This window comes from Oratosquilla oratoria, chromosome 33 (genome assembly GCF_046742065.1).
Source record: "Oratosquilla oratoria isolate Oo_2021 chromosome 33, ASM4674206v1, whole genome shotgun sequence".
Taxonomy (NCBI): domain Eukaryota; kingdom Metazoa; phylum Arthropoda; class Malacostraca; order Stomatopoda; family Squillidae; genus Oratosquilla; species Oratosquilla oratoria.
The window spans coordinates 44,523,398-44,546,957 of record NC_134809.1 but is presented as its reverse complement, the minus strand read 5'-3'; the positions used below and the strand labels follow the sequence as shown (position 1 = coordinate 44,546,957).

At 37.4% G+C, this 23,560-nt stretch overlaps 1 protein-coding gene across 2 annotated transcripts in view; it reads left to right on the top strand.

Moving 5' to 3' along the window:
* Nucleotides 1-23,560, top strand: part of alphaCOP (coatomer subunit alpha) — a 105,445-nt gene that overhangs the window by 67,974 nt on the left and 13,911 nt on the right. For both annotated transcript variants that reach the window (XM_076172891.1, XM_076172890.1), the window contains exons 5-20: nucleotides 13,427-13,668; nucleotides 14,006-14,245; nucleotides 14,348-14,442; nucleotides 14,536-14,671; nucleotides 16,834-16,950; nucleotides 17,059-17,198; nucleotides 17,309-17,516; nucleotides 19,292-19,471; nucleotides 19,616-19,849; nucleotides 19,957-20,199; nucleotides 20,288-20,419; nucleotides 20,525-20,672; nucleotides 21,682-21,920; nucleotides 22,091-22,285; nucleotides 22,865-22,969; nucleotides 23,298-23,454. In XM_076172891.1, the coding sequence (XP_076029006.1) occupies nucleotides 13,427-13,668; nucleotides 14,006-14,245; nucleotides 14,348-14,442; nucleotides 14,536-14,671; nucleotides 16,834-16,950; nucleotides 17,059-17,198; nucleotides 17,309-17,516; nucleotides 19,292-19,471; nucleotides 19,616-19,849; nucleotides 19,957-20,199; nucleotides 20,288-20,419; nucleotides 20,525-20,672; nucleotides 21,682-21,920; nucleotides 22,091-22,285; nucleotides 22,865-22,969; nucleotides 23,298-23,454 (2,811 nt within the window). The remainder of the gene's footprint in view (nucleotides 1-13,426; nucleotides 13,669-14,005; nucleotides 14,246-14,347; nucleotides 14,443-14,535; nucleotides 14,672-16,833; nucleotides 16,951-17,058; nucleotides 17,199-17,308; nucleotides 17,517-19,291; nucleotides 19,472-19,615; nucleotides 19,850-19,956; nucleotides 20,200-20,287; nucleotides 20,420-20,524; nucleotides 20,673-21,681; nucleotides 21,921-22,090; nucleotides 22,286-22,864; nucleotides 22,970-23,297; nucleotides 23,455-23,560) is intronic.

Here is a 23,560-nt window from a genome sequence, read left to right as displayed (position 1 = left end):
GTCTCATGTAGTATGACAGGTGCTATAGGTTTTTGTTTTTTAATTCAGAGTAAATGTGAGGGAAAATAAGGTGATAAGATGTACAGGAGGTGATGATAGTGGCAGATTGGATGTGAGTGTGAAAGGAGAGAGGCTGGAGGAAGTGGGGATTGCAAATGCCAATGAATGGAGGAGTGGATGTGAAGACAAATTATAGAGTAAAGTAGGCAAGGAAATGTCTGGTGACATGAAAAGTGTTATCTGGGGATGAATGCAGGTAAGGTTGTATGTAGGACTGAATATGTCCATGGCATTGTATGAAGCAGACTTGGAATTAAAGGGAAACAGAAAGGAAGAGTCAGAACATGTTTGGGATGAATTGTTCGAGAAGTATGGTAGGTGTTACAAAGATGAGAAATATGGAAGTGAGGCAAAGGACAGGTGGAAAGAGCTGTTAAGTAAGATCAAAGAGTGCTTAGGTGGTTTTGGCATCTGGAAAGAATAAGGAAGAGTAGTGAAAAGGAAATGGAAAGAAGTGGATGGAGGCAGTTAGAACCGTAGAAGTACGATTTGATATCTTCCTTGGCCGACCAGAGCGATGCTTTGGAGTACGAATGATGTCACTTCCTTCGTCTCGAAATTTCTTGGTCCACTTTTGCACTTGACGCACTCCAATTCCCACACGAGTAGCAATATCTTTACACTTATAACCCTCCTTATAGAGGGTTATGATTGTAACAACTGTGTCTCTTTCCAGCTCTTTACCACTTCCCATTACGGAGATATCAAGGCACAAAAACAGAGACCACCGCAAAAAAAAGACTACTCTCCGTGAGAGATGTTTAGAAAGTGACTCCATGTGACATCGAGTGCGCCTGAACAGAGTTGCCAAATAGTGTGTATTGTCTCGGCTAAATACGGGTATAAATGCTAGCATTGAAAAATAGCGAAAAGTTTGGGTGGAAAGTTGTATTTTTCGCATGTTTTGAGTTTAGGGGAAAGTTGGGGCACCTATAATTTTGCGCCCAAACTTTTCGCAGCCACTGTATGTATGTATGTATATATATATATATATATATATATATATATATATATATATATATATATATATATATATATATATATATATATATATATATATATATAATGCAAGGAAAGAAAGAGTCCTGGTTTGTATTGAGGGGGAGGGGGAGCACTTGTGGTTGCCCAAAATAATCTCTGTGTTGTGTTGAATGTGTCTATCGTGTGAAAATGCAAAGGAACCAAGGTGGATCAAGAGAAAACAGCGACAAGTTTGAGTCAACACAAATGTAGAGCCCTCTGGAGGCACTATACTGAAACTAAATGTAAATAGAGGCTGTGAAACCCTAAGAAGTATTGGATTGTACAGTGATGACCTATTTTCTGGTTTTAGTAAGTATGAAAAAAGAAATTTGAGTCGAATCATAGACATGGAAAGGGAGATGAGTTTTAATAGAAACTTGTGGGAGAAAGAATTCATGGAATTAAAGAGATTGTGAATTTAAGGAAAGACTTTCAAAGTAAATAGAGAGGCATGTGAACTAAAGAAAAAGAATTCTGAAATAAATAATGAGCTAAGTGAATTAAAAAAAGAATTAATTGAGGTTAAATGTGAAAATGAAAAGATGAAAAACAATGATGCTACCAATAGTGAGAATTAAAAAAAAGAAGTAACTCACAAAATATAGGTAATGTCTAAAAGAATTGAAGAAAACTTAGGTGAGGAAAATTTGCAGAAGATTAAAAAATGGAATGAAAACAGAGAAAATGAAGAGATAGTTTTTAAGGAAATACTACAACAACAAATGCAAGCAAATGCAAAGGACACAATCATTCAAGTAATCAAAGAAAAAGCAAATGGGGTCAGAGATAAAGTGGATAGAAAAAAGTGTATTGTAGTATATGGATTAAAGGAAAAACATGGTTTGGTTAGATACTTGAGAGTAAAAGCAGAAAAAGAAATAGCAAAAACAACTCTAAAAGAAGTACAAGACAATGACCAAGAAGTAGAAAAAGAAATAGAAGTATATAATGGGACAATATTCAAAGAAAATAAATCTATTAAGATAAAACTAAGATCACAAATGGTGGCAGAAGATATACTAGCAAAATCAGTTAAATTAGCAAAGAGTGAACATTACAACAATATATGTATAAGAGAAATGAATGTTGAGGAAAGAGAAAGAAGACACTAAGAGATGAAACTAAAGAAAAAAATGAGAAGAGAGACTGAAAGCAAGGAGTTCTATTGGAGGATCTTAGACAGATTGAGAAAATGGTACACCAAGGTAAGCAAAACAAAAGGAACAGAAAATGAGATGGAGAAAGAAAAAAATTAAAAGTGACCTATACTAACATAGATGGATTAATCTCAGGATTGAGTGAACTAAATGATTACCAGTCAGAAGAAAAACCAGATATAATGGGAATTGTGGAGACAAAATTTAGGGGTTCACTATCATCAAATAGTGTTGGACATGGGGTTATATAATTATTGGATTAAAAAAAAAAATGAGAAACAGGGCAGAGGAATCATGTTTTTAGGCCGAGAAAAACTTTAATGTGATGAGGTTTACAGAGAGCAAAAACAGAATGGAAGTGATCATGATAAAAGTTGAAGAAAGCGACATGAAAAGTAGAAAGTTTGTGGTGATTTATGTGCCCCCAAAAATGGGCTATTGGAAAGAGGGCAAGCATTCAAAAATATTAGAAGATACAAGGCATTCATTAAACAAGATGCTAAAGGATAGAAATAAATTGGTACTTATGGGAGATTTTAACAGCAAGGAAATCTGTTGGGAAGAGATGACAGTGAAAGGCAGAGAGGATCTATGAACAAGGTTTGGAAATGGCCCAAAAGTGGGAAGTAGACTTCAGCATTAAGAAATGTAGCATAATGGAGTTCGGAAAAAGTAAAAAGATACTATCAGGACAATATAAAATTGGAACAAAGGAAGTAGAGAAAGCTGGATCTGAAAAAGACCTGGGAGTAATTATCTCAAATGACATGTCCCCTGATAAACAGACAAAATTGTGAGAGAATCTTACAACTTGCTAAGATCAATAAAGGTGGCTTTTAACTATTTAGACAAAGAAATAGTAAAAAATACTAGTCACACTAACAAGGCCTAGACTGGAGTATGCTGTGACACTATGGCCACCCAGTACCAAAAGGAATATAAAGAAAGTTGAAAGAATCCAGGGAGCAGCCATGAAAGTGGCTCCAACACTTTCAAACCTGTCATATGAGGTGAGACTGGCTAAATTGAAATTACTGACTTTGGAACAAAGAAGAGAAAGAGGTAACCTACTGACCATCTACAGAATCATGAAAGGCATGGAATTCCTTGATAGAAAGGACTTACTAGATAGGGATAAGAGAAACACAAGGGGACATGAAAAAAACTAAAAAAAAAAAGATAGTTATAAAAGAGACCTGTAATTCCACCTGCAGCTATGTAAGGGAAGTCTTCTTTTTGAGTGCTTCATGGCAATATTCTGCCCTTTTTCGGCAAAATTTTCCTTCCCCCAGCAGCCCGCTGGTCTCCCTGCGCTATGCACACACATGCTGGCCGGGGGAGGGTCTTCAAGAAAATATACCTGGCGAGGTACTGTCGGAAGTACCAAGGCCATCAATTGACAGACAAGATGGTGTCCCAATCTTATGCTACTGACTTCATTCATTAGCATATTTGCTTGTAGCAAGGTATTTTTTATTTTCAATTCTGCCCTCAAAATTGCATATTACATTGATACATTTTAATTTACAAAATTAATAGTTAATTTTCTATTGCTATATTGCGCCCATGGTCGAAACTAAAAAGATACCCCGGTATTTAATATGGAATGTCAGCATATGTGGATTTGGTCATACACGGTAATTTCAGGAACCTAACCACCACGTTATTTGAGGGCTTTCTGTACTATCAAAACAGTAAATAAAGCTTTAATGTACTGTATAAAAGAGGGAAAATTCACGAAAATAAAGATACATGTATTGCTGGACATTGTACATACATTACATGTATGTATATGTATACACTTTCGCTTAACGACCAATTCGGTTAACGACGGCGACGCTGGTCCCAATTGTCGTCGTTAAACGAGGAGTGGTTGTATAAGAAAATTAGAATTCAAAGAGCAACAACGAAGTTGGTCCCAAAACTTGCAAAACTGACATATGAACAAAGACTGGTCAAACTGGAATTGCCAACCCTTGAACAAAGAAGAGAACGAGGGGACCTACTAACCATCTACAGAATTATGAAAGGACAAGAATGCCTTGATAGAGAGGACTTATTAAAGCAGGACAGAGGAAAAACAAGATGACATGCAATGAAACTCAAAAAGGATAACTACAGAAGAGACCTGAATAAGAACAGCTGCCTACACAGAGTGATAGATATATGGAACAAATTGGATGGAGAAATAGTGTGTGCAAACACAATACAAGAATTTAAAAACAAACTTGATCTAGTGAGATACAAAAATGGGTCACCACAAACATAGCTCCCCTTCCCATATAATACAACTAGGTAAAACTAGGTAAATACATACTCTCTCATATATATATACTGTATATATATATATATTATATATATATATATATATATATATATATATATATATATATATAATATATATATATATATATATATATTAGAATGCATAGTCCTATCCCCATCCCATTTTTTGTCACCTTTTATGACTCCAGTGGAAACACTTGGTGGCAAAATTCATTGCTTTGTTTATTCCATATGAAAAAAGTCACCATGATTTTTTTTAGAACGAAATAGAAAAATGTGAATCATCACTCAGTGTGTGACTTGTACATTTGACTGGCTGCTTTACCACCTCTTCAATGCAGTATTGTCCCCGGGGATAGAAACACTGGTTATTGTTAACAAAATACTGATATTGATTTTATTGTAACTATACTAAATGATAGTATGGACACACATGCCCCCCCCCCCCCCGTAGTGAATCAGTGACAAGTAACCTTGCTTATTCTAAGGGGTATTTGTTTTATCCTGGCTAATAACAGATGGTATTATTTAAGTGCATGGTTCCCTTATAACTACTTCAGTACAAGTCAAATTCTTGTGGACAGTATCAGCTGCCATATGTACAATGCATCACATTACTCACATTATATAATATAAAGTCACTACTGTATTACTCATTCTCTTTTACTCTGAGTGATAATAAGCACAGAATGTGTGATCATACCATTTCACAGAATCCAGGGGCAACTCATGTACAACTACAAATATATATATTCAAGATGCTAACACCTCATGACACCTACACAGGCATCATTGTACTGAAGTGGTTAAGTGAATAGAAGGGCAGAGCCAGTTTAATAACCTTTTTTTTATGGTGAAGGGTACTCATTATTCTATTCTGGTTACATATACCAAAGGCTTTTTTCCCCTTTACATGGGAAGTAGCCAAAAGACAAGACATAGAAACCACTCCCACCCATTCCATCCCCTACATACTCCACTCCCCTCTACCCACTTCCCTTCCTCTTATCTTGGCACCTCCTGGATGACGGGTCATCCCTGCATCTTGTCCACTGCCCTGGGTCAGAAGCAGTGTCGCAAGACACAGCACATCCACAGCAAGGCCACTTCATTAATTTGGTGAACCCCCTCTCTGTTCCCTCATGCAGAAAAGGAGAAGATGGGGATAAATCCCTTCAGGCTGCATCAATTTATTTCTCATACTCCCTCACCCCCATCCCCCACCCACTCCCCCTCATGCATCACAGCATCATCTATATACAACCATTCTCCATTCACCCCAATATTCTGGTTAATAACAGATGATATTGTTTCATTGACTGATGCCTCCTCAGTAGTGAAGAGTGTACATCTCCTACAGTGAGATGTACTTATTGGATGATATTAGATAATTTTATTTAGTGACACATTTGGTACCATGTTGAGCAACCCCATTGTAGTTGAGAGGTTTTCTTTGTTATATTCAGGCTTATGGGAGGCAGTCTTGTTCAGCTCAGGTACCTACTTGTATCAAGTGATCCTTTCTAAGCAGGTGCCAATACCAGAATTTTTTATTTATTTACTTAGGATCCCCACTGGAGCACAGGAGTAAGACCAGTCATAGCAGTGGGTACTTGCTTTAGTCTGGGTGACACCACCTTATTTTATGAAACTCTGTGCTACTCCCTTAATTGTTCATCAGTGATACTAAACAACTAGCTACTACAAAGACCGTGTCTTTATGTAGAAGCTGTTATAGTTTTGAAATTACTGTAATGAGTGATGGACTGGTATATAGTTTTCATTACCATATATGAGTGTAATTTTTCATGTTTTGATTGTAAGTTTATATTCTTATGATTAATTTCATGAGGTCTGAATATCTTTTTTTTAAGTATTGGGTAGTAATTGCTTGTTTGAGATGGTTTTAATGTATGTATGTATGTAATTTAACCCTAACTAGGCTAACAGAAAGTTGACATAAGGTAAGCATAACATAGAAAAAAAGGGACAGTAGTACACTGAATAGGTGAAGGAAATAAAAGTATCTGGTTTTAGCAGAGCGGCGTGATTGAATAAGGGTACTTGTGCAAAATTCTTGCTGTCCAGCCATCTGTCGTTGCATTGCAAGTTTTAGGTTTTGCAGTGGGTAAGCATGTGGAATTATTTATTGCATTTTGTGTGGCACTTCATTGCTTTTTGAGTCTGCTTATATATAAAAAAAATCTTCATGTTATGGTTTTACTGCAGATAGGCTTTTCTGCTTTCAGCTTTTTTCATATTTTTAATTAGTCGAGATTTTTTTGCATGTGTGTATTTACCTAGTAGTATCAACTTAGTTGTGTGTGTGTGTGTGTATTTACCTACCTAGTTGTATTTTACGGGAAGGGGAGCTATACTTGTGGTGTCCCACCTTTGTATCTTGCAATGTCTAGTTTGCTCTTAAATTCGTGTACGGTTTTTGCACAAACCAATGTTTTATCCAGTTTCTTCGAGCTATCCACCAATATGTGTAGTTTTTTTTCTTTTTTAAGGTCTCTTCCATAACTATCCTTTTTGAGTTTCTTTTCATGTCCCCTTGTATTTCTCTTATCCCAAGTTAGTAAGTCCTTTCTATCAAGGACTTCCATGCCTTTCATGATTCTGTAGATGGTCAGCAGGTTGCCTCTTTTCTTCGTTGCTCTCTGTATTCTTTCTAATTTCTTTATATTCTTTTTAGCACTGGGTGTCCATAGTGCCACTGTGTATTCCAGTTTTGGTCTTATTAATGTAACTAATATTTTTTTATCATTTCTTCATTCAAATAGTCAAATGCCATTTTCATTTACCTTAATAGGTTGAAGGTTTCTCCAACTATTTTGTTGATATGTTTATCCGGTGTCATGTCTTTGCTGACTATTACTCCAAGGTCTCTTTCCAAGTTCACTTTTTTTATTTCTTCGTCACCATTATACTACATTTCTTGATATTGAAGTTCACTTCCCATTTTTGAGTCCATTTCCAGATTTTGTCCAGGTCTGATTGTAATGATTCACAATCCTCCTCTGTTCTTACTTTCTTTAGTATTTTTGCGTCATCTGCGAAGAAATTCATATAACACTCCACTCCTTCATCCATGTCGTTTATATATATGGCAAACATGATTGGAGCCAGCACCGACCCTTGCGGGACACCACTTATCATTTCTTCCCATTTTGAGTATTTATCTCTAATTACTACCCTCATTTTTCTCCCAGTCAGGAAGTCTTCCATCCATTCCAATAATTTACCTCTGATGCTACCTATTGATTCCATTTTTTTTTTTTTTAATTTCTTGTGTGGTACCTTATCAAATGCCAGAGTCTGCCCATCCAACCCTCTCTTGTATTATTTTATTAGTTTCAAATAGAAGGAGAGCAGGTTTGTTGTACATGATCTTCCTTGTCTAAATGCAGATTGTTTTGGATTCTGTATAGTTTTTTTTTCCAGATGTTTAACCCATCTACTTTTGATCACTTTTTCAAATATTTTTGCTAATGTGCTTGTTAGGGAGACCAGTCTGTAGTAAGTTGGATTTTCCTTGTTTCCTTCTATATATATTAGTACAGTATTTGCATTTCTCCAGTCTTGAGGTACCTTTCCTTCTTTGAGCGAGCATTTGATTATATTGTATATTTTATCTGTTAACTCTTCTATGCATTCTTTCAGTATCCAATTTGCAATTCCATCCGGACCATGCGATTTTCTGACATCAAGGTTTTTTATTTTGTTGCTGATTTCCTTCTTTGTTACAGTTATTTCCTTCATTGGGGGTGATTTCTTTTCTCTATTCCCTCACAGTTAGGTGAGTTCTCAATTGTGAATACCAATTTGAAATGATTGTTCACAATTTCTGCCATTTCTTGTTCTTCTGTATATTCATAACTTCCCTGGTGAGCTTTTCTATTTCTTGTTTGTTATTTAGTTTACCATTCACATATCTGTAAAACAGTTTAGGTTGTTCCTTGCATTTGTCTATTATTTCTTTTTCATAGTTTCTCTTTTCATTTCTGTATATTTTTACACAATTGTTTCTTAGTTTGATGTATATTTGCCATTTGCTTCTTTTTTTTTTTTTCTTTTTTTTTTCTTCCATTTTTTTCCAGGGTTTGTTGCTTTTATCCTTAGCTTCACTGAATTTTTTGTTGTACCAGTTCTTTATGTATACTCTTTCTTGCTTTTGTTGTGGTACATATTTATTCACTCCCTCATTATATATTCCATTTCTCTTCCATCCTTGTTTCTTCATTTAGGAATTTTTCCCAGTTTGTGTTACGAAAGAATTTTTTAAGTTTCTCAAAATTCGTTTTGTTGTACATTGGTCTTCCTATTCTATGTTTCTCATTTCTTCTTATGTCTATTTGTTCATTTTGTTTGAATTCTACTAGTACATGGTCATTCTTTCCTATTGGTGTTTTGTAATCTATTTTGTCCACAATTTCATGTTCTGACATAAGTATTAAATCCAGTCCCAATGGTTCCTCATTGTTTCCGTATCTGGTATTTTCCTTTATCCACTGAGTCACTGTGTATTCAGTGGTCATATCGAGCAGCATGTTGCCCCAGATGTCTTCACCCTTTACTGTCATTTCTTCCCAACGTATTTCTTTTGAATTAAAATCACCCATAATTACTATATTTCCTCTTTCCTTCAGTATATAAGTCAGTTCATACTTAGTATCTTCCAACAGTTTGGAATGATTATTTTCTGTCCAGGACTGCATTTTGGGGGGGTACATACACTACTACACTACTTCATACAATCTCCTCTTAGCATCCATTCCTAGATGTCTATTTCTCATTACAATTTTTAATCCTCCAATGCATTTGCTCATTTTTCTCAGTCTACATTCTACCTCCACTTCCACTTGTCCCTTTCCTGCAACATTCACACCCAAGTATCCAAAGATATCCACTTTCTCCAGTCTCTCTCCCTTAATAGTCACTTCCAATTTGCTGCCATCCTCTCCCCTTGTACATCTTATCGCCTGATTTTTACCCATATTTATCTTAAACTTCCATCTTTTGCACATCTTCCCAAACTCCATCACTAACTTCCTTAATCCTTCCTTTGATCCTGCTACAAGAGCATTGTTGTCTGCAAACAACAAATGGCTTATATCCCATTTTTGTCCATTTTCTTTAACCATCTCCAATCCCCAGTCCATTACCCTTGAGTTTACTTCACATATCCATTTTTATTATAGTCTTGGATAGATCAGGGTTTCTATATATATATATATATATATATATATATATATATATATATATATATATATATATATATATATATATAATTTTTTTTTTTTTTTTTTTTTTTTCTCCATCATCTCTTCATCCATAGAGTGCAAAATCAATTTACTTTTCTACTGGAGTCCATTCGCCTCTCCCACAAGTCCTCCTGATATGCCTGTCAGATGACAGACTTTTATCAACAGTCCCAAGTCTTTCACCTGTTTTACTTTTGTAATGTATTTGTCTCCAAATTCAGAAATAGTTTTCTGAAGCTATTGACAACATCCAATAATTTTTTTCTGCTTGTCTTTTTTTTATCATCCTTGTTTTCCTGTTTCTTCCATTGTTTTTCTATCTTTTCTTTTTGTCTTTCACTCTCCTCTCTTTTCTTTCATCTTCTCTTTCCTTTCTCTCTCATCTTTCTTTTCTCTCCCCATTTCTTTCTCCTTTTCTTTCCCCTCTCACTCTTCTCTTTCCTTTCTCTTTCCTGTCTCTCCTTCTCTTTCCTTTCTTTCTGTCTCTCTCCTTCTCCTTCCATTCTCTCCCTTATCCTCTCCTTCTCTTCCTCTTTCCATTTTTCTCTCTTTTCTCTTCTCTCTCTTTATCCATATTATTATCTTACTGTATGTGTTTGTGTGATTGTTTATCAAACTTAATTGTATTTACCTAATTGTGCTGGGGATGGAGAAAGGGGTCGCCAATCAAGTGAAGTGGCCTTGCTGTTGATGCTGTGTCTTGCTGCATTGCTTCTGACTCAGGGCAGTAGGTGGGATACAGGGATGATCCATCATCCATGAGGGGCTAAGATGAGAGGGAGGAAAGGGGTGGTAGATGGGACTGGAATGTGTGGGAGTAGAGGTACAGGCCTTTGACTTGGCTACCACCCATATAAAGGGGAAAAAGCTCTTGGTGTATAAATAGATCTAATTGTAGTGCCTAGGAATGGGGCTGCTTTTATGGAGTCCAGTTCTCAGGTTGATTTTTTTTTATTTGTGTAGTGTCTTATGCTGTTTCGTCTCCTAGGATATTCCTGGAGTTTATACATTTGTATGGGAAAGTGTTCCTCATGTATTTCAGTCTTTTATTATCCACTTATCATGCTTCATTTTAAGTTCATGAATGGTTTTTGCTTGTGCCATATCAGATGTATGCTATTTCATGAGTTTATGCCTTATGCATGTATGGAAAAATGTTTGTATCCCTCAGATATGTGGCTTTTTTAACTTGATTATCTCCTTTTCATAATCAAGATATCTTCCCTGCCTTTTTTGTCAACCTCCTTCTCTAACCTGCACACTGCAGTGATGTCACATCACTTTATTTGATCATTCAACAGCTTTAGTGTGTGTGTATTTACCTAGTTGTATTAAACGGGAAGGAGAGCTATGCTCATAGTGACCAGTCTTTGTATTTCTCAGCATCTAGTTTGCTCTTAAATTCTTGTATGGTTTTTGCACACACTATTGTTTTGTCCAGTTTGTTCCAGACATCCATCACTATGTGGATTTTTTTTTTTTTCCACATCTCTTCTATAACTATCCTTTTTGAGTTTTTTCATGTCTTGTTTTTCTTTTATCCCACTTTAACAAGTCTTCTCTATCAAGGACTTCCTTGCCATTCATGATTCTATAAATGGCCAGTAGATCTCCTCTTTCTCTTTGTTTCAGTGTTGGTAGTTCCAGTTTGGACAATCTCTGTTCTTATGTCAATTTTGAGTGTTGGTGCCATCTCTGTCATTGGTCTTTGGGTTCTTCCTAATATCTTTATATATATGATATAATATTTTCTTTCTATTTTCCTTGTATTCTTTTTTGTACTGGGTGTACATTGTGTGTATTTACCTAGTTGTATTTTATGGGAAGAGAGCTATGCTTGTAGTGACCCACTTTTGTATCTTTCAGAGGAGAACAAAATATCAAATCCAAAACAATTTGGATTTAGACATGGAAGATCATGTGCCACAAATTTATTATGCTTTTACTTGAGGCTAATAGAAATAATTCAGGAACGGAACAGATGAGCAAATTGTGCCTTCTTAGATTTATAAAAGGCATTTGAAAAAGCACCACTCAAAAAGCTACTGAGAAAAATTGAAACTATAGGGGGAATAGAAGGAAAGTTATTGGAATGGATGAAAGATTTCTTGAAAAGGAGAAAAATGAGGGTGGTACTCAGAGACAAGAACTTAAATTGGGAAGAAATGATAAGTGGAGTCCCACAAGGTTCTGTATTGGATCCAATAATGTTTCCCATATACATAAATGACATGGATGAAGGTGTGGAATGTTATATAAACTTATTTGCAGATTATGCAAATCTACTAAAGAGAGTAAGTACAGAGGAAGATTGCAAATCATTACAAGAAGACCTGGACAAAATCTGGAAATGGAATCAGAAGAGTGAAGTAATGTAGTATAATGGAATTTGGAAAAAGCAAAAACAGAATATCAGGACAATACAAAATTGGTACCAAGGAAATTAAAAAAGTCAACTTGGAAAGGGACTTAGGAGTAACTATCACAAATGACATGGCACCAGACCAACATATCAGGAAATTAGTCAGAGAAACTTTCAATTTGTTAAGATCAATGAGAGTGGCCTTTGACTACTTGGATGAAGAAATGGTAAAGAAAATATTACATTGAGTAATAAGATCAAAATTGGAGTATGCAGCGACACTATGGACACCTAGTACTAAAAAGACCATAAAGAAATGAGAAAAAATTCAAAGAACAACGACAAAGATGGCACCAACACTCTCCAAATTGACATATGTACAAAGATTGTCCAAACTGGAACTGCCAACCCTGGAACAAAGAAAAAAAAGAGGAGACCTACTAACCATCTACAGAATTATGAAATGGGATGGAAGTCCTTGATAGAGATGACTTAATAAAGTGGGATAGAAGAAAAACAAGGGGACACAAAAAGAAACTTAAAAAGGATAGCTACAGAAGATATCTGAAAAGAATAGCTTCCCACACAGAGTGATAGATATCTGGAACAAACTGAATGAGGAAACAGTGAGTGCAAAAACTGTACAAGAATTTAAGATCAAACTGGATGCTGAAAGATACAAAAGCAGGTCACTACGAGCATAGCTCTCTTTACGTAAAATGCAACTAGGTAAATACAACTAGGTAAATACACACACACACACACACACACACACATATATATATATATATATATATATCTCGTGGGTAGCTCACAGTGTATTGTTGCTGATTTTTTTTTTAGCCCTTGGTGGAACTCACTCAAATCACTGAATTAGTGGTCAAGAACTGTACAACACTGTCAAGCATGTGTGCATGTGTGTTTTCTGAAGCTGTTGTCTTGTATAGCATTGAAATTATAGTTACAGACTGTGAGATTATGCTAATTTTTTTTATCGTACTCTGCTGATTCCCAATAAGTATTTAGTAACAGATTAGGGTTTCATCCCTTAGATATGGAGTGATTTAGATATGTTGCTTAGTCTCTTATAATATTTTGCTTGTTTTGATTTTGATTTTTTTTCTATTGATGTGCCCAGCTTTAGTGGGATAATTTGTTTAGATATATTTATTAAGTTTATTAGTTTGTAAATGGTTATATAATGATCCATATTGAGACTAGTTTGATAACATTTTCTAATTTGATAATTCTTACTATCCTGTGGATTACAGGTTTACGCAAAAAGAATGTCTCCCCTGGAATGGGAGGGAGTATTGGAGGACTTGGTGGAGGCGATGATCGTCATCATACCCGTAATCCAGAACTCTTCAGCTCAGGAGATGCTGTCGTTAAACATGTGCTTGAAGGCCATGACAGAGGTGTTAATTCAGCTTGTTTTCACCCAACAATGCCCCTCATTATATCAGGCTCAGATGACAGACAAGTCAAACTGTGGAGGATGAACGAGTCAAAAGTAAGTTATTGTGGGCATTTAATGATTATAAGGAATTATCAAGGGATTGTGGCTCCAATATAAATTAACAAAGAATCATAGGCCCTATAGAGTTTGAGTATATCTTTTATTGTTAAAAGTATCAAAATAAATACAGCATTTAGAAGAGTCAAACATTCCTTTGAGATTTACAAAGAGGATACAAGCACTGGTTGATTGACTCGAGTCTGAGGAGAAATGAGTATAACTTATAATATTGTGCTAATAGTGCTGACATTTAAGTGACAGGTTTTTATTTTATCAATGGTCCATTTATTTATTTTTGTATTTATTTATTTATTTATTTTTTTTTTTGCAGGCTTGGGAGGTGGATACATGTCGTGGTCATTACAACAATTTGTCTTGTGTCATTTTTCATCCAAGTCAAGAGCTTATTTTGTCTAACTCAGAGGACAAAAGTATCCGTGTATGGGACATGTCCAATAGAATCTGTCTTGATACATTCCGCAGAGAGCATGACAGATTTTGGTCTTTGGCCAGTCATCCAACTTTAAATCTTTTTGCGGCAGGACATGACAGTGGGATGGTAATATTTAAGGTAAGTTATAAGGAGTATTGGAAGCCATTGTTGACATAAGTATTACAGGTTTAGGAGGGGTTAAAAGAATGCTTAAATTTCAAGATGTACTCACTCTTATAGCTTGAAAGGGAACGACCTGCATATGCAATCCACGGAAACCTTCTATACTATGTAAAAGATCGCTACTTGAGGAGACTTGATTTCACCAGGAACAAGTAGGCAATTTTTTATTTTTGTTTTTTGGTTATAGAATGAAATACTTTTATCTAATTTTGAACATCTATAAACAATAATTGAAATGTTAACAGAGATGTAGCTATTATGCAACTGCGTGGAGGATCAAGGTTGCCTGTGTACAGTATGTCCTTCAACCCAGCTGAGAACTCAGTTTTGCTTTGCACTCGGGCACGGAACACAGACAACAGCAATTATGATTTATATCAGGTATGTAGAGAAATCCATTCCATTTATGATCTACACACATTTGGAAGAAAGTATTCATTATTTTCATGTTATAGTTTTGTGCAAGATTGACCAGGATTTTTTCTTTGTCATTCCTCCCACCTATTCCAAATTTCCAAATGTACACTTCACCTCTCATGTCCTTCCCCACTTTAGTATAGAAGTCATTACCTACATTTATTATTAATTTTTTCTTGATTCATTACCTGACTTAATCATCATAAAATAAAGTTCATTGTCTGAACTCTTTGAAGTTGGTATATAAACCTGAATTATTTTTAGCTGTGGGATATTGGCTACATGTTATTGTGGGGTTAAAAGCTGCTCAGTAACTTCTGACCCAGGGCAGTGGGTGAGATGCAGGGATAACCTGTCTTCCAGGAGGAGCCAAGAGAAGATGGAGGGAGGGAGGGGGGTGAATGGGAGTGGAGTATGTGGGGATGGAATGGGTGGTGGTGGTTTTTATCCCTCCCCCCTTCTCTCTCTCTCTCTCTCTCTCTCTCTCTCTCTCTCTCTCTCTCTCTCTCTCTCTCTCTCTCTCTCTCTCTCTCTCTCTCCCTCTCTCTCTCTCTCTCTCTCTCTCTCTCTCTCTCTCTCTCTCTCTCTCTCTCTCTCTCTCTCTCTCTCTCTCTCTCTCTCTCTCTCTCTCTCTCTCTCTCCCTCTCTCCCTCTCCCTCTCCCTCTCTCCCCCCCCCCTTGTAAGGGGGAAAAAGCCTTTGATATATGTATGTATGTATAACTTGTATACTACTTACATCTTGATTTACCAAGAATCCTACTTCACCAGATCTTTCCTTCTTACCAATAATTTGGATTGGGGTTTAGGAGGTAAATATGAGGGTGATGAGCAGGGGATTGGAGATGGTTAGTGAGAATGGAGGGAGGTGGGAGGTGAGCCAGTGGTAATTTGCTGATGACACTGTTACTGGTTTTGGGGAAGGGGTCTAAAGCAGATTGTGATGGAATTTTGGAAGGTATGTGATAAGAGAGTTAAAAGTAAATGAGATGTACAAAGGTAGAGGTTGGCAGTGATTTGGAGTTATGTCTTAACCCCTTCGATACGATGATGCCTACGTAGGCGTCATGAGGAGCAAGTGGGTACGCGAGGATGCCGATGTTGGCGTCTTGATTATATATATTGTAGTTGTACCTGCGTGACCCCCATACTCTGTAAACTGGCTTCATCATATTTTCTATGGTTATCAAAATTCATGGGTGAAAGAGAATGAGCAATACAGCAGTAACTTTATCTTTTATAATGTGAGTATTATGACACAATATCGCACGTCTGGCAGCTAATGCTGCCCGCGAGATTTTGGCCCGTATTGAAGGGGTTAAAGGAGAAAATTTGGGGAAATTGAGTCATTACTTGGGTCACATGTAGCAGGGAATGGAGGAGTGGGGTGGAGGTAAACTGTAGGGTGAGGGAAGGAAGTAAATATCTTGGGAATGAAAAGTGTAATGAGAAATAGACATCTAGAAATGGATGCAAAGTGAAGACTTTTTGAAGGAGTAATTGTGTGTACAACTTTTTATGTGGCTGAGACTGAAATATAAGAGAGGCAGAAAAGAGAATTTAAATGTTTGAGAAATATGTTTGGGATTATGTGGATGGATAGAGTTTGGGCACATGGAAAGAATGAGTGAAGAAATAGTTAAAAGAGTATGGAAAGCAGAGGTGGATGGGGAAGTCTAATAATAGGATGGATGGATTGGGTAAAAGGAGAATGCCTGTTGAGCAGGAAAGGGAGAAAGCAAGGGACAGTTGTGAGTGGGGAATGGTTATAAATATATGCCAAATTACGCAGCCCAAAAGGATTCCATGTTTTCTCTTTTTAGTCATGAGGGAACAAGGAGGGAGTGTTGCTATATAAACAAGTCAGTGAGAGTAAACCAGCTTCAACTGTTGGGCCCTATTGTGGATATGGTGTGTCTTGCTGCATTGCTTCTGACCTGGGCATTGGGTGGTGGGGTAGGGATAGTCCTTCATCCACAAAAGGAGGAAAAATCCTTTTGGTATATAGATTGACTTCACTTTTCCCCCTCCCCAATTGTCAGAAGGAAAGGGCCTCTTTGTATGTAAGTACTTTACTTGTGTTTTGTGAATTTGCCTCTTATTAAGTTATGTGATTTGATGCCAACAGGTTCCAAAGGAAAGTGATTCCCAAAACCCAGATGCACCAGACTCAAAAAGGTCCTCTGGACTCACAGCTGTTTGGGTTGCCCGTAATCGTTTTGCTGTCATGGACAAAAGCCATCAGGTTATGTGTCTCATTGTTTTGTTTTAAGTTTTATCATTAAACTGTTTCAATTGAACGAGTCACATGTTGTACTTAACAGTTGTGTAATTTGTATTCTATATTTTATAGATTGTGATCAAGAACCTGCAGAATGAAGTCACCAAAAAAGTTTCTACACCAACGTGTGATGAAGTCTTTTATGCTGGCACTGGAATGTTGTTGCTGAGAGACAATGATGGAGTTTCTCTCTTTGATGTTCAACAGAAGAGGTGGGTAGGCATGTGTCTTAAAGTATGGAATGTAAAGTTTTTAGCACTCTTTTTCTTCCTCTTTCTTATCTACATATGTTATAATCAATTTGGGTTATCTGTGGTTGCAGGGTACTAGGCCAAGCCCGCATCTCTAAGTGTCGTCATGTGGTATGGTCAGCAAACATGGCTACTGTTGCCTTGCTGTCCAAACATACCATTTTGATTTGCAATCGTAAGCTTGAGAGACTGTGCTCAGTCTCAGAAACCAACCGTGTGAAATCTGGTGCCTGGGATGAAAGTGGAGTTTTCATATACACAACAAGTAATCATATAAAGGTGAGTATGATATATATATATATATATATATATATATATATATATATCTAAAATAAGAATGTTAAGCTTTAATTAACAAACAAAATAGGTGTGTTAAAGACATGTCTTATTTTGCATTATAAATGCTTCATTACTATATATACCAAAAGGCCATATCTCCTACATAAGAGAGTGGCCAAGTCAAAATGTACACCCATCCCCACCTCTCTGAACCCTATTTCTTACCCTTCCCACCTTAGCATCTTGTGGATGAAGGGTCATCCTTGTCTCCCACCACACTACTTGGGCTGAAGCCAATGTGGTGCTTCCAAATCTAGGCTAGACACAGTGCTAATTTTCCCTGAAATGTTCTACAGTGAGTCCTCCTTATACGGTAATTCTTTATCCAGCAAATTCACAGTTATGGTATTGGGTAATTACTACCCTCGATTCTATTTATGGTAAGAAAAATTCACAGATACGGTATCCGCTTGTGTTTTGGAGGTAAAATTAGATATTTTGAAGAGGAAAGAGCAGGGAGAACGTATGTCCGCCATAAGTCGAAACTTGGGTTCGGTATACGGTAATTTAAATTTGTGATAAGGTATTCAGGAATGCATATGTACCATATAACGAGGACTCAGTGTATTATATGAAAAAAAAAGGAAGAAAATAGAAATCTACATTCTATGGAGTAGACAAAAATCCTTTAGGGCTGTGTTATTTCTTCATAAATTTACAGCCATTATCCAATCACTTCTATCATTTGCACTCTCTCCTTCTTGCTAAACAGATATTCCTCTTGTATCCAGTGCCCACTTCATCCACTTCTGCTTTCTATTCTCTCTTTGCTTGTCTTTCCTCACTCATTCTTTTCATATGCAGAAACCATCTTTGTACTCTTTTATCTACCTCAACTGACAGCTCTCTTTTCATTCCTACTTTCTGCCGTACTCCCACACTTCTCACTCTTGTCTATGTAGTAAAAGTGTAATCAAATTTGATTGGCACTTTTGAGACCAAACTGTTAAAACTAATATACTCCACCCATCCTCCCAGCTCCTTGTCTTGTGAGTCACAAAATATATGGGATGGTTTGGACATGGAAAGAGTGAGTGAAGAAAGATTAGGAAAAAAGGTGTGGAAGGAGTGAACATGAGGGGGCAACCAAGGATGAGATGGATGGATGGGGTGAAAGGAGCATTGGGAAAGAGGGGAATGTCTCCATTTCTGCATGAAGGGATGGAGAGAGGGTCTTGCTGTGGATGTGCTGTGTCTTGCAACACTGCTTCTGACCGAGGGCAGTGGACAAGGTGCAGGGATGACCTGTCATCCAGGGGGAGCCAAGATAAGAAGGGGATGGATGGGAGTGGAATATGTAGGGATGGAATGGGTGGGAGTGCATTTTATGCCTTTGTTTTTTTGCTACCTCCCTTGTAAGGGGGAAAAGCCTTTGGTATAAGCATGTATGCACTATCAATGTTCAGTCTTACAATCCCACAACTAGTCCCCTCCAATATCCCAACAAAATAAGATACTTATATGTTTCATTTAATTTAACTTCTATATACTTGCCATGGCAGGGGTGAAAAAAGGGTATTGGATGGTTGGAGGATGGGTGTATGCTTTGACTTGGTGATCCCATTTATAAAAAGGGAGAAGGCATTTTGGTGTATATGTACAAAATATTGTGAGGTGTGTGAAGAACAGCATATATACACACTCACACTCTTTTGGAATCTATCAGTGTTTCATAGAAAATTCAGCCACTAACGTTGATCTTACTTGGTATTCAGTATGCACTCACCAATGGTGACCATGGAATCATCCGTACTTTGGAAATGCCGATATATTTAACCCGTGTACATGGCAACAGTGTCTTCTGTCTTGACCGTGAAGTATCTGCCAGAGTCCTCACCATTGATTCCACAGAATATCGCTTTAAATTAGCACTGGTAGAAAGGAAATATGATGAGGTTTGTAAGCCATGAACTATTTATGTTTATAAATTATTTATAAACTGTTACAAACCATTTATTTTGGTCCTGGATTGCTGAATGTGAATAATTGGTCCAGAAAAAGTTGAGCAAGTAATGTGTATTTTGATTTAATATTTGCAGGTATTGCACATGGTACGCAATGCTAAGCTAGTTGGGCAGTCCATCATTGCATACTTGCAAAAAAAAGGATACCCGGAAGTTGCTCTTCACTTTGTGAAAGACGAGAGGACACGGTTTCTCTTGGCCCTTGAGTGTGGGAACATTGATGTGGCCTTGGATGCTGCAAAAGCACTGGATGATAAGGCTTGCTGGGAGAAATTGGGAGAACAGGCTTTACTACAGGGCAACCACCCAGTATGTCTAAACATAACAGATGTCTTTAGCAATGAAATATGATGTATCAGTTTCTCTGTTTTGACCAGTTTGGATAGAACAGTTATGCTAATCATTTCTTGTTCCAGGTGGTGGAGTACTGCTATCAGCAGACAAAGAACTATGACAAGCTTTCTTTCCTCTACTTGATAACTGGTAACCTTCCAAAATTACGGCGCATGATGAAGATCAACGAGATCCGAAAGGATATGGAGGGATGGTACACAAATGCCCTTTACCTAGGTGATGTACCTGAGCGCATCAAAATCCTTAAGGCTTGTGGGAAAAACTCTCTAGCTTATCTCACTGCAGTTACACATGGCTACTCACAGGTATGTACAATGTATTACAGGTATATTCAATTTACAAATAGTTAAGTTATATAAGAATAAAGAAATATTAATATTGCTTAACCCATAGGATGCAGAATCCTTGGCCTCACATCTTGAAGACGTCTCACTGCCACAGCCCTTGCCTCATGCACAACTGCTGCAGCCACCATGTCCTATTCAACAGTTTGAATCTTCTTGGCCACTCCTTACTGTGTCAAAGGTATTTGCTCCTCTCCAGTGTTTGTTCATATATTTGTCTAGTTTTGCTGTAAAGACTGTTGAAGATATCAGAATTCTTGAAAATCACATATGGATGATATTTTAGGGCTTTTTCGATACGGCTGTAGCTGCAAAGCAAGGCAGTGGAGGCACTGCTGCAGCTGCCATGGTGGTTGATGATGTGAGTGATGCAGCAGGGGATGGATGGGGAGATGATGAGGATGAAGGTCTTGATGAAGAAGGAGCAAATCAAGGTTGGTGCATAATTATTCAACCATTTGATGGATTTTGTTTCCTTGTAGGTGTTACAGAACTGTTGTTAATGTTGATGTCTTGATGGAAACAAGTGTTTTGAATAACCACCTCATTGTGTGGTTGAACAGCTTAAAATAAAGATGAAGTGCCATGGTTATTGATGTATTTTGTATAATGAAAGTGTGTGTCTGCATGTTATCATCTGTTAGGGGAAAGACCTGTAGTGCAATGATAATTCTTTCCAAAGGTGCAGTATGTGCTTGTACAGCTGGATATGTGTTTTACTGTACATTTGCTACATTTGCTAAAAATGGTAATGCATACATACAAAATGCCTTTTCCTTCCTATATCCATCCCACATTCATCCAAAAACATGTTCATTGTCCAACCAAGTTACCACCTTATGAATGAAGGTTTATTCCTATCCCCCACCACACTGCTTGTGTCAGAGGCAGTGCAACAAAACAAGCACTTCCATAGCAGAGCCTAACAGCTGGAGCTGGTTTATCTCCACCACTTCATCATGTGACAACAACAACAACAACCCCATCATCCATTTGAGGAATTTATAGAGCTGATAAAAAAGAACTTCCCCTTTGAGGCATTTCGTTGTGCCATTTCCTCATCCATTTACAACTACTCTCCATTCACTCCTATCCTTGTATCCAGTGGCCCCCTTCACCTTGATGTGCTAAGACGGGCAATGAATGGGTTTGGGATAGGTGTATCCAGTGACTTGGCCACTCCTCCTGTGAGATGGGAGAAGGCCATTTTTTTTTACATGTGTATGAATGTGCAAGAATGTGTACCTGGGCCTAGGCCTAGAAAGGATTAATCTTAAAGTGTCAGGCACGTTTGATATTTTCAGTATGCAACACCTCCTGTGTAACTTCATGTAGTTACCCGGTATTTATAAAGTTTTTCTTTTTGTTTGATTTCTTGAGTATGAAGGAAGGCACATCCTAGACAAGTAATTTTGTAAAACTGTATAGAAAACTTGTTTTCAGATGCTGAAGTTGGTGAAGGTGGCGGATGGGAACTAGATGATGACTTGGACCTAGGAGGTGACTTGGACTCCGGTGCAGGTGTTAGCTCCAGTATTGGAAATGGGGCTGATGAAACGTATTATGTACCACCTCCTAGAGGACAACCACCACCGCATGTGTGGACACAGAAGAGCCAGCTACCTATTGACCATGTTTTAGCTGGTTCCTTTGAGTCTGCGTTCAGATTGCTAAATGACCAAGTGAGTTTTTTATGAAAATATGTGAGGATTTTAGCAGTGGATCCGACTATTATAGCAGTATAATATTTGGTTAATTTGAGGTATGGAAAATATACATATAAAGCAATCAGCCAAGGGTAACATGGAATTTTTAAACGTTTTTACAATACTAAAGAAATGTAATTTTGCAGGTTGGAGTGGTGGAATTTACGCCATATAAAGAACTCTTCATGTCTGCCTTTGCACATTCACGTACAAGTTTCCCTGGAGCACCAGTCCTGCCTTCTTTCTTTAGCTACCCTTCAAGAAATTGGCGAAATGCGCAAACCAAAGATCAGTTGCCAGCCCTTGGACTCAAGTTGGGAGATCTTATGGAGAGGTTGAAGGTTAGTATTTTGTAATTTGTGCCCAAGTCTCACACGACTCAGGGCAATGGGCAAGATACAGGGATGACATTGTCATCCAGGAGGAGCCAAGAAAATAGGGAAGGAGGGAGGGGTGGTGAGTGGGAGTGGAGTAGGTGGGGGTGAAATGGGTGGCAGTAGAATTTCTTTTGATTTTTGCTACCTCCCTTGTAAGGGCCAAAAAAAAGGCCTTGTTATATGTATGCATGTATGTGCTCAAGTTATTCTTGCAAGATAGTAAAGATGTAGATTAATACTGTGATTCTTGTTACAGTATTATTTTGCATTGTAGTCATACTTATGGTACTTGCCTCTTAGAGCCACACCTCTGAGTGAAGATGGGGAATGTGGGTACCTGGTAGCCATGGGTCTCCCATAAGGAAGACCAGGGGCAATGGATTGAGTGACAGAGCCATTCTTACTTTAAGTATTGTGAGTTGTAGATTTTTAATTAGATTTAGATTAATGAATCAGTCTGTAGCTCTTGGTCTCTCTTGCAGAAGACCTGCACAAATGATGGTTTAGATACGCATATGATATTTTGTTTTTTAATCTTTGCAGCAAGCTTCTCAATTAACCACAGCTGCCAAATTCAGTGAAGCAGTTGAAAAGTTGAGGAGTATTCTGATTGGAATTCCTTTGTTGGCTGTTGACACCAAACAAGAGGTAAAAGGATATTTTGAATTATTTATTTATTTGACCTACATTGACAACACACATACACAAACAAAGCCATTTCACCATCCCTACATCACATGCACACTGTGCCTTATTAAAGCCTTCTGTGTATCTATCAAGACATGACTTGTTATAATTGAGTGAAGCCAGGACATTCCTGCATGGCAGAAGAGAACACATCCTCAACACTGATGGTTTCCCCTAAGGTTTCTTATTGATTTGGGAGTTGTTCCCAGTACAGCATAACAGACTGCAACTAATTAGCATTTGTGTTTTGGAACTAGAAATTTACTTTTGCATTATTTCACCACTACAGATTACTGAAGCCCAAAATCTTGTAAGAATCTGCAAGGAATACATAGTTGGCATAACAATGGAATTGTATCGTAAGGGTCTCCCCAAGGCTACGCCTAATGATCTTCAGCGTTCCCTTGAGTTAGCTGCATATTTCACTCACTGTGATTTGCAACCAGGTAGATTTTCATTTTTTGTGGCTACTCTCAAATCTCTCCTATTTAGGGCACTGACTGTTTTATGTATTCTTTATGCATTATGTGTTTTATACTATGTATTTTATGC